At 48.4% G+C, this 11,669-nt stretch overlaps 1 protein-coding gene across 2 annotated transcripts in view; it reads left to right on the forward strand.

Moving 5' to 3' along the window:
* SYT17 (synaptotagmin 17) overlaps positions 1–7,458 on the forward strand; it is a 40,221-nt gene extending 32,763 nt beyond the window's left edge. For both annotated transcript variants that reach the window (XM_074919026.1, XM_074919027.1), the window contains one exon: positions 6,322–7,458. In XM_074919026.1, coding sequence (XP_074775127.1) covers positions 6,322–6,518 — 197 coding nt within the window. In that variant the 3' untranslated portion in view covers positions 6,519–7,458. The remainder of the gene's footprint in view (positions 1–6,321) is intronic.
* Positions 7,459–11,669: the final 4,211 nt, after the last annotated feature.

The raw sequence follows: 11,669 nt of genomic DNA on the forward strand, positions 1-11,669 counted from the left end.
GCAGGTGTTTCTTCAGTTCCTAGCCTGGTGGGCCCAGGGTATCAGATGAAACTTTTACAGGCTGTGACAACAGCAATTGCAGGTATGTGATAGTGGGTAGGATTTTTTTTTTTTTAACAACTTTCATGCCTGATGATTGACCCAGGCACCCCATATTCTCCTCTAGACCTAGCTATGAAAATTAAGCTGGATTTTTGCTCTCTAGTATTTAGACTGAATAGCTTTATCCAGTAGTGGAAAGGAAGAGGGCAGGGTCCTCTGATTCCTTCGAGGTTTCTTCCACTGGGGAGCTGGTTCCTGTGGCTGTGTCTGCTGTGCTAGGAAATGTCTTCAGCCCTCCGGGCTCGCTCTGTAATCGCAGGGGCTGGCATGTTGTGCTGCGGCACTGTGTGTTGGAGGGGGGGTGCACGTGAGCTGCACTGAGGGGTGCTTCATTATTTAAGACCTTCTGAAATATTCAAGATGAAACAAATTGCATTTTAAAAATAAATAAATAAGAAAACAAGTTTGGGGGCAATTTGTTAGAGAGTGGGTGGTGGTGTGCTGTAAATAAGCTAATGACAGACTCGTATAAACTGCGTGAAGATGTTCTGCTCGGTGTCTAGCCTGGGTAAGAAGGCAGATGAAAAATAGAGGCACGTTCCTGCTTGTTATTTTTCTTCTGAGTCAGATGGTTTTAATTGCATTGCAGGTAACTGATATAGGTGACTGAAGACAAGTTAAATTATTTGTGCCGGAGCTCCCACCCACTCCAGTGCGCCAAGGTTTCTCTGCCCCTCACTCCCGGAGAAGTGGCAGTCGAGGCGAGGCTGGAGCGGGTGCTCGGGCAGCTGCAGGCGGCAGCAGAGGCACTGTGCGGCTGTCCTCGGCAGCACAGCACGGCTGAGTAACTGCTGAGTAACTGCTGGGCACATCTGGCAGACGGTTTTCAGGAGATGCTGATGCTTTGTAGCCCCAGCTGAGCAAGGTGCTTCTGCATAAACCTTGTCCCCCATCACATAAATGGTACCGATAGCCTTGAAGTTAGCTTAAGGAAATTTTCTGAGTTAGTGCTCCTTCCTGGTCATTTCAAGGCTGCTGGTATGTTCAAGCAAGGGATGAATTAGTATCTGAAATGCCAGCTTAAATTGTACTGTTGCACATGAATCATAAATCACAAATACTTTGCAGTCATGCTCTTCACAGGTATTTGTTTTGCAAGTCTCAGTGTAGAGGCAAAGAGGAAGGTAAAGGGCATTTTGGCTGGATCTGGTGCCAGGGCTTATGTGACCCTGATGAGGCAACCTGATGGGTCAGAGGTAAGTGCCAGATTATGTAGTGACATGCAAAACTGTTGAGTGGTGAAAAGTGATTCCTTGTGACTGAGGTCAGTAGGAGACAAAGGAGAGGTCAGGCTGGAGTTGCACCTTGAGTCAAATGTTGGAGCTCCAGGTCCCATCACATCTCCTGGCAGTCCCTGCCACTGCTGGCGTGCAGCTCTGGGCTGTGCCCTGCCTGATACCCACCGTGCCACGCTGCTCAGCCCTGCAGGGAGCCCAGCAGCCAGGCTGGGGGTGCGACCCAGCCACCCCTCCTGTGCAGGGGGCGACCCCATGGGAAGCCCACGCTGGAGCAGGCTCCTGGCAGGACCTGTGGCCCCGTGGAGAGAGGAGCCCACGCTGGAGCAGGTTTGCTGGCAGGACTTGTGACCCCGTAGGGGACTCATGCTGGAGCACTCTGCCTGAAGGACTGCACCCCATGGGGGACCCACACTGGAGCAGGGAAAGAGTGTGAGGAGTCCTTCCTCTGAGGAGGAAGGAGTGACAGAAACAGCGGGTGATGAACTGACCACAACCCCCATCCCCTGCCCCTGCACTGCTGTGGGGGAAGAAGGTGGAGAAATGAGGAGTAAAGTTAAGCCCAGGAAGAAGGGAGAGTGGGGGGAAGGTATTCTAAGACTTAGTTTTTATTTCTTATTGTCCTACTCCGATTTGATTGGTAATAAATTAAACTAATGTCCTCAAGTCAAGTCTGTTTTGCCTGTGACAGTAATTGGTGAGTGATCTCTCCCTGCCCTTATTTTGAATCATGAGCCTTTCATTGTATTTTCTCTCCCCTGTCCAGTTGAGGAGCAGAGTGATAGAGCAGCTTTGGTGGGCACCTGGTGTCCACCCAGGGTCAACCCACCATGACTACATTACTTGTTGTCAAGAATTGAACCCTTTTAATGGACATAAGTGAACCCAATTTTCTTTTGTATTTCATCATTTCTATTGTAAAGACATACTTTTTTTTAAAGAAGTCTTTCTGTTTCCAAATGCATCTGTCAGTAAAGAGCAGCTGCAGAAGGAATTGGTTTGACCTCTGCTTCCTTAATTGCTTTTTGCTCTGTGTTGGCCTGGAAATGGATGTTGCTATTGTGTAAATTACTGCAGTGGTGGAAAAAAGCTTATGAAATCAGGTGTGTAGTTTCTGTCAGGAAAATAGGTTTCTTAAATGGAAAGCAGTGTCTACCTGTCCATAACGAGTCTGGGTCAGTCTAAAAACTCAAAATGATAATTACTTCATTTTCTGCTTCTGAGCAGCTTCACGGAGTTATTGTTTTTTGTGGCTAAGAGCAGATTTAATCTGAAATCTACTCTGAGCTCCTCTCAAACTCTGGAAGGGGATGCTTAGACATCAGGGAATGTAGTTTGGTCCCCTTGTACCGTAACCTGGGCTCAGAGTATGGCACAGTGCCCTACTGCTGTCCTGTGGGCTGGACCACAGGGATTTATCCACCTCTATCTGTTGTAGAAGCGGCTGAAAAGAAAGAGCAGGAGCTTTCTTCTTCCTGAGGAGGAAGGTGTGAATTTGTGTGGAATTAGTTCCACTGCATGTGGGACTATAGCTGTGGTACACGGGTCGCTGCATGTGTGTGTGTGCAAAAAGCAGAGGGGTGCTGGCAGAGCCTGTCCTCCCCAGGCTGGTGGCCCCCCACAGCTCTGCAGAGGATTCCTGCTCAGGGGGGTTCCCAGGATTCCCCACAGACGTCTGCTGCGTTGGTAGGTCCCTTCCAGCCAGGGCAGGGGTCAGCCCCGGAATGGTGTGCAGCTCACCTTGTATCTTGAAAAAGTTGTCGTTTTGGGATTGTGTCTGAGCACCCAAGAGTCCTGGTCAGTACCTGAGGGGTACATATGGGGTCTGTATCGAGAGCGTGACATTACCACTTCTTCTGGGCTTTGGAGCCCACTGAAGTGTGAGACATGAGTCTTAATGGTGTAATAAGTGTAATGGCTAGTGCATGCTTGTTGGTGTTCAAGGAAACGCTTCCTCATCTGTTTGAGAAGTGATTGCTGCAGCAGGGGAAGAAATGGGGAGAGCTGCTCCCCCTCCCTGCACTGGGATGGGAGCCCCTCGGCACAGCGAGTGCCAGCAGCATGGCCAGCCTCTGCTTTCAGCTGCTCACTTGGGCTTATGGGCTCCTACAGTTTTCCTTTCCAAGCTATTCTTGGACGAGCTGGTGACAGCAACAGGCAAAATTGTGCTTGTGGATGTGAGCAAAGAAAAGGGCTTATTTTCACAGTATCAACTCTAGCGCCTTCTCCTGGGTAAGGTCCCTGCAACAGCTCCACGCAGCTCAACCATCAGCAAATTTGCTCAGCAAATACTGGCCATGTTAAGAGTGGAATGAAGCAATTAGTCTCCGAGAAAGGCATGTCCTTGAGTTTTAAAGGCTCACAGACTGATGAGTGAAGCTGAATTTTCGGTACACAAACATCTCGCATCTTTTGAGAAAGCTGCTGTGGTGAAGCTGCCAGTTTGTAAACCTGAGGTTGAATCTAGTGCCACCTCTTATGGTCTGTGTGTGAATAAGCATTTGGCCTTGGAAAATGTCTTCCCTATTCTTGAGTAATAAGTCTACCTCTGTGCTATCCAAACTAGTTAATGACAGAAGCAACAGTGGTTGTATAATCAGCCTGTTAATATCCTAAAGGAATCAACATGCTAAATGACAGGATGAGAGTAGCAAGATGCTTTACAAGAATTTAAAATATTTGGATCAACAGTAAAATAACAGGTTCCCTTAGTTAGCACACCTACTCATTTTATAGTCCTGACATGGATTATTTTTGAAGAATTGGTATGCCTGGGGTGCTTCCCCACTGTTAATTTGTCCTGTGATTAATTGATGGCCTTTAAGACTACTTGGTTTAAATTACTTGGTATTGTCTTCCAGGATTAGGCTTCATCTTCTTTCATTCTGGAAAAAAAGAATGGAAAAAAAGAAGAAAAAAACCCCCCTATATAAAAACTAGGGAGGCGTTTGGTTTGGGGGTACTTTTATGTGATTTTATCACAATATTTGATTTCTCTAGGATAATAAAACATAGCAGGACTTTCAGCATAGTCATGCTAGCTATGCTTGTGATCCATTGCCTTGTAAGAGAACTCGTTAATAACACTGACAAGCTGTGTACTAGTTGGAGATGGATGGCTTAAAATTCTTCACCACATTCTCAGAAGGTGGTCTTTGCAAATAACACCAACCTGGCCTCTTGACGGGGGCACTTCCTTGGCGGCACATTGCAGAGAGCTGATGGCATCACCCCTAGATAACTGATGGTGACAAGCAGAGGAGATGCAGTCTTTCTAACAGGGGGGTGTACCCTCAATTTTTAACTGTAGGTTGAAGATAGACTTACAATGCTCTGAGTTTTGGAGTAGGTTGGTTTTTTTGTTTGTTTGTTTGTTTGGGTTTTTTTAACTGCAATTACATGGAGAGATGATTTGGATATTTGAAGGTTTGCTGTTACCAAAAATATCCCCAGGTCATTTCATGAGCAGAAGCATCTTTGCCCATAAACTGCATGTCCCAGGGCTGTCAGAAGGTATAAAGTGAGATGTAACCTTGCATGGCTTGATTTTGGGACTGCACGGGCAGGTGGCACCTGAGTCACCCAGAGCAAGATGCCATACTGGTGCAGTAGCTAGGAACCAGCCTTTGCAGAGTATGGAGATGGTAGAGATACTGAGTAGCACATTAAAATAATTCTAATTAATTATGGGCTATATTATAACAGAAAATACACAGCCTTGACATAGATGTGTGGCTAAAAGCGAGGTCGAGTGCTTCGTGTTTGGTGTCCTGCCTGCCCATAGCAGCAGCCCCCCCTGCACTGCATCGGGGTGTTGCTGTGGGAGATCCCAAAGGTGGCTTTGCTCCCAGCACTGGTTTCCAGCAGCCCTGGAGAGCTGGTGCTGCTGGCAGGGGCAGTGGTGGCAGAGCTTGGCTTCACTCCAGGCTCAGGGCTCTGTGCCAGGCTGCTCTCCCCCTTTGCACTTGCTCTTGCTGCACAATCCTGGGTGGATTTGGAGCCCCTGCAGACATTTGTTCTTAAAAATCCCTTTCTTTCCCGAGGAGATGTTTTAATCCTTAATATTCTAGCCAGTGCCTGTGGATATCCTGGCTTCAACTTGCACAGACTTTTTGTTTCACTTTCTAATGAGCTGAGGCAGGGCTTTGATTTGCAGAACACAAGGTGCTTTTGCTCGTGTCTGGTGGGAGCGTGCAGCCCTTCCCGGGATCAGGTCCATCATTAGAATTTGCTGCTCTCTGCGATGTTTTCTTCCAGGAGACTGGGCTAATCCAAAGGACAGGGTGTTGAGTTGACGTCTCTCCCTCAGTTGCTTTTCTGGACTTTTAACAAGTAGCTGCAGTGATAATTACAGCAAATCATTTCTGTATAAACATCCTGCTGACAGCCTGTATGTGTGTGATTCCTGTCTCTTGAGTCAGGAAGGCTATCGATTGGCACTGGAACAGTTTGTGACACTTGTATTTGGGGGGGGGACAGTTTGTGACGCTGCTTCTTCATTTACCCAATTGCAGGCTGCTTGGCTGCTTTTCATCATTTCATGATGCCAAGGCAGTGCTTTTGGCATTTCGTTACATGACGTAATTCTACTTCAAAGCTGTGTTGAGTGGCTCTTTGAGCAGCCTGGGCTAGTGGAAGGTGTCCCTGCCCATGGCAGGGGAGGGTAACTAGATGATATTTAAGGTCCCTTCCAACCCAAACCATGCTGTGATTCTGCTTCACCTGTTCTTGCTAAATACCATGATAACTGTGAATTTTTGTCCTGTTTAATTGAATTGTATTTCAGTCTCTAGTAGAGCTCATCGTATTCCTTCCAAACTCCTGATTTGGTGTCTCTAATGTTTCTAAGGTACTGAGTTATATACCACAACGCTGGCATCTGCTATGCCTTGTCTTTGCAGGACGTTTGGCTTTCTGGGGACAGGGCTCTGGGGGGACAAGTGATGCTTTTGCCATGACCAGTCTCTGTTTGTGCTCTCCCCAGTGTACGGGCACAACGTGAAGAGCAGCAATGACTTCATTGGGAGGATCGTGATCGGGCAGTACTCGACGGGCGCCCCCGAGTCCAACCACTGGCGCCGGATGCTCAACGCGCACCGGACGGCCGTGGAGCAGTGGCACAGCCTGCGGTCCCGGGAGGAGTGTGACCGCGTCTCTCCAGCGTCCTTGGAGGTAACATGAGGTGTGGGACTGACAGCAGCCAGACCGAGCAGGTGGACGAGGCAAAAAAAAATAAACCACTGACCGAAACACCCCACCTCACATCCTACACACACCCCACAGCAGCTCCGTTGGATTGAAGCGGCTGCTGGCACCCAACTGGCCACACTGGCCTCTGTGAACCATGTCCCACTGGGTCCTGGCTGTCCCCCCACAGCCACCAGTGGCCCGGCTGGCCGGACCTCTCGCTGCTTGCACCCAGCACCGCTTGGCTGTTTGCATCCCACGTGGCAGAGTGTGTGGCCGGGTGGCGTGGGCTGCGCGTGGGGGTGCCGCGGGAAGTGCCGGGTGGGTGGAGGAGTTGGGAGTTGCCTCCACTGTCCCTCCACTCCAAATCCATGGCTCATCCTCTCGGAGATATCAGTACCTGTGTGCTCTCGTTGGTGAATGTGGTAATTAGGTTAGAATATTTTTTTAAACGGTAGAACCTGTGGTGAAATTGATTCTGACTCCAGTTTTGTCCTTGTACTAGTTTCAACAGAATTAAGCTCCTGTTAGTACGTACATGTGCATTTGTGTGGCCACGTGGCCCCGCGTCACATGGATCCGATGTCACATCAGCAGTGAGACCTGACACTCTCAATAGCAGTCTGTGTACGTCAAATAGATACAGTGATGATATAGCCAAGTAAACATTTCCAGTAGCATTTGTACTGGGAAAGCCAGCTCACGTCTTCTCAAACCTGTGGTGTGCAAAAGAAACCTGCTGTGGGAACTTTTGCATTTAAGAAGGCCCAAAATACACAATTTTAATTCTCTCACAGACTGCAGTGGCTCTTTCTGTGTTGTGTATGTTAACCTGGGTAGTTCTCCAGGTCACCAAATGAACTTAGCTACAGTCAAGCTGTCCTGTTGGTTGCTTCTGTACATTTTATTTTTTCACAGCATATTGTCTGGTATGATGCAGATTGTATATTTATTGAAAATAAAATTCTATTTAATTGTGCCATGTAGACTGGGGTGATACTTGTTAGCAGAATTCATCTTTGTGTTGAGCACCATCAGTTACGTTTATCGCACAAGAAAAGCCAAAATGTTGGTGTTTACCCCATTGTTACTGATGAACCAGGAGTAATTTGAGAGAAATTGGGGACCTGCTGATGGAGATCAGTCAGAAGAATGAGCCAGATGTGTTGGTCTGGCCATGCATGCTTCCCAGCCAGAGCACACCCACCATGCTACGGGTTGGATGTGTCAAAGTCTTTGCACTGGGCTCTGGGTCCTGGTTCTTGGCAGGAGTGAGCCCAAAATTATTATTAATTTTTATTGCTCAATTTATCAACATTGAGACTGCATAAAAATCTGTATCTTGCTTACAGCCCATTCAAGAAATCAAACAAAAAGGACATCAGTCTGAAGAGAGCTGGGCCTGGCCCTTGACTTTATTGTCTTTCCATGTCTTTGTTTTGGAGAAAGAAGAGTCTGTTCTGCCTTCAGCAGTGTTTATCTGTGTTGGGCTGGATAGCCTTGGGGTATTACGGATGGGTCGTCTCTGTCACCACATCGGTGCTGCTGTGATCAAACAGAAAAGGTGGGGAAGGGCCCTGAGCTCTGGCTGTATCCCTCTTCTTGGGTCACCTGTGAAATTGCTGGGTGGTAGTCTGTGGCCCCTGCAGCCACCCAGGCCTGTGGCCTGCTCCCCCTCCATGCACCCCGTGGTGCACAGCCTTCCCACAGCCACAGTGGTCTCCAGGATCCCCTTCAGCTGCTTGGGAAAGGTGTAAACCAGCGTGCTCTCCATCCATCTGCCTTGGCTCAGCCCCTTTTTGCTAGAAGTGGGAGAGTTGCCTTGAACAAAATAAATGTGGTGTTTGAGACAGTGACTTGGGGCTGGGTGCTGCAGAAAGCTTTGCCTTTGCTTGTGGCACTTCAACCTTTGAAACTGGAGGTCAGAGCAATGACGTGGTAGGACAGGCAGCAGTCATCTCCTTCCCCTCTGTTCATCAAATGCAGCCCAAATGAAATCCCATTACCTCCAGTGCTTTTAATATTTTGATTTTTAAAAATAAAACAATACATATATATGCCTATTTCAGCTCTGTTGCTTGGCTGCCACAGTTAGGGACAAGCGAGTCTTAAAAAGTGGGGGGGGGGGGGGGGGGGCGGGGGCGGGCAAAAAAAAAAGCTTAGTGCTTATTTGGGCAGGTGTCGGAGTATTGGTCAATAGTCCTTGCTGCTGTCCAGGGTGTTTGTGCTGTAGTGTGACAGTCTGTGTTGTGCCTCTGGTACCGGCATCCCTGCAGCACACCTTCGGTCTAGGACCTGCTCTCGTTTACAGTGAGTCATGGGTGTTTCATTCCCTTCTGTGCTCAGAGCATCCCTGTGCATGTTCTTCATGTGGCAGCTAAGTCTGACACAGTGACGCTGCCATCGTGGAGGAGGAAATGCAATGAATGAATACAAGGAGGCTACAAGAGGTACTGTCTCCCCTCTGCATCCAGAAGTCATCTCTGAGTAGCTGGGGCAGTGACAGTGTAGACACCCTGCTCCTGGGCAGAGCACAGCATGACTTTGGATAGAGGATGGCAAAGAAAGGCCTTGGTGACCTTGTTGCTGAACCGTTGTCCAGTTGCTGTGGCTGTGGGTAAACACAAGCAGAAACTTACCTTGTTGGTGTAGTTGTGCACGCTGTCCCCCAGGGAACGCCTTCACTTCTCACTGAGCACCCTGCACACAGCCCCCTGCTGCCCTCCAGCACAGAGGCTGTGTGTTCGCAGCACAAAGCAATGGGGACAGCAGTTGCTGCAGGGCTGTCCATGGGCATCCTCTTTCCAAGCGTGTTATGGATGGTGGGTTTCAATTTTAGCCTGCCTCTTTGCAAGGTGAAATTCCTTCTCTGTCCCACAGTGAGGTCAACAGCAAAACTGTTCTCTGGCTTCCTCCTGGTTTGTATCATCAATAAATCAAGGTGGAGAGGGACCCCATGCACTGTATGATGCTGATCTCTTCCTGTAAATCAAAAAGGCTCAGACAAAGAGCTGTGGTTTCAGCAGTCACTGCCATTGTCATTAATATTCTTCCGTGTGAGGTCTCTGGGCAGCGGCATGAGCTCTGGGCATCCACAGAAGCTGACCTGAGACCTGCCACATGTGTTGCTCAAGCACTGGGGATGACACGTCAACAGAAGGCACTCTTGCCTGTGAGTCTGTCCTTGGAGCCATGAGGCATCTGTTTCACAGGGAAGAGAGTGTCATGTACAGATGATGCCAAAAATTGGTGAGGGAACCCTGAAGAAAGGTCAGTAAAAGCAGGATGGAAGCACACTGAGGAGCTCTTGACCCAGAGGGCAACCAGAAAACAGCATGGGGAGGGAGAGGATGTGGCTGTGCTCCCGGGGCTGCATCCAGCAGGTAAAACATATCTCGTGTTTTGTAAAATCAGAAGGTAGCTCAAAGTGCAGCAGCAACTCCAGCCGGCTCTGTGCAGGATGTGGTGTACTTTCCCAGTGCTGGGAGCAAATCTGGTGCTCAGGTGCTGTGCTGGGCACAGAGGCTGCCAGCTTGGGGGCAGCACAGGGGCTTGGCACTCCTGCCTGCACTGGGGAGGATGCTGCTGCAGTGGGTCTGGCATTAGAAACAGGATTAAAGTTATTCTGGATCTCTGTTCCCTCTTTAAGCATCAACATTTGTGCTTTCGGAGTAAATTAACATGCTCAAAGAGTTTTACTCCATAGTTTGCTAATAATTGATTATAACACTGGCTTTATCTGGGGATGGCACACAATTAAGAAGGAAGAAGGTATGCCTTGGCTTCTAATACTCTGAACTACTTCATTCTTAGTGGTCTGATACATCAGTAGGCTTTTTCTTGAGCCATATAGTTTCAGACCAATGTATTGAACTGCAGATGGGGGAAGTTTTTGTAAAAGTTGTTACTTAATGCAAAGAAAATTTGAAATATGAAAGCTGATTGGATGAGTTACTGTCTCTGGAGTAAGTCTGTATGCTTTGTTATACTGAAAGCTTTGTGTCACCCCAATTTTTTTCTACTTGAATCTTGCCTGCTAGAACAGGTCATCCCAGCTAAGTCCCAGAACATTTTAATCTGTAGCTAAGAATAAAAAGGGAATAGCACTGAGTGTGTTCCTAAGCAGTTCATTCAATGCTGATTTAATGTATAAATTGGAAATGGAGCAGGACCACAAAATTTCATAGTATTTGTGCCTGTACTGTTTTACTTACCAGGGCAACAGCTAGAAAAGGACTTTATACAACATTTTAAAAAATCTGAAGTTTATTTTCAAAAAAATTTTGGCCACAGAAAGGAGATGTGCTAGATAATACTGACAGTTAACAATATTGACTGCTGCCTGGTGCTGAAGGTTTTCTGTTGTTACAGGGCTGCATGAACCCAGCACGGACCTCTCAGATGGGCATAGTGTGAGTTCCTGAAACAGCAGTGGGCCCCCTAGCACAGCTGCTGGTTTCCCCTTCCAGGCTGTTTTAGTGTGTCAAAGCATTGTCTTAACCTTGTTTTAAAAAAAAAAAAAAAAAAAAAAAGGCAAGCACAAAATGGCAGTAATGGATTAAACCCCACAATTAGAGGCTGCACAAAGACTGGCACAAGGCACTGCTCCCCTACAGCCTTGGGCACCCCTGTGTTAACACAGCCCTCACCTTCCAGCTGTGCACTCTGCCTGGTGTTTAAAGGGCTGCTGGCCTTGCCCAGCAGGCAAAAGGGGCTCATTTTTCAGGCACCCGAAGTTGAAGGTCTGCCCTGAGCTCCCCTCTGTGCCTGGCTGCTAATGCCCCCCAGCATCCCTGCAGGGCAAGGTGGCCAGCACAACACAGCTGGGCAGAGCTAAACTGGGGTCATAAAATAATGTCTTGGGAAGCAATTTGGGGGTTGGAGGGCGCAGATAAGGGTTTTCCTTGCTTGCCTGCAGCTTCGTGAATGTGTCAAAAGTTCTCTGGGAGGAGACGTGCACCCCTGCGCCCCAGAGCAAGGCCATGGGCAAAGGTCTGGGTGCAGGTCCCTTGGGGTGGGATGCAACGAGCACGCCCAGGCTCAGGCAGTGGTGGGTGGGGAGGCGTGTGTGTCTGGGAGAGCTGCTGCTTTTGGGGGAGGGAGCAGCACAGATCCTATATCCACCGCCTCGCCGGCAGCCTCCCT

The sequence above is a fragment of the Athene noctua genome, chromosome 15 (genome assembly GCF_965140245.1).
Source record: "Athene noctua chromosome 15, bAthNoc1.hap1.1, whole genome shotgun sequence".
NCBI classification, from domain to species: Eukaryota; Metazoa; Chordata; class Aves; order Strigiformes; family Strigidae; genus Athene; species Athene noctua.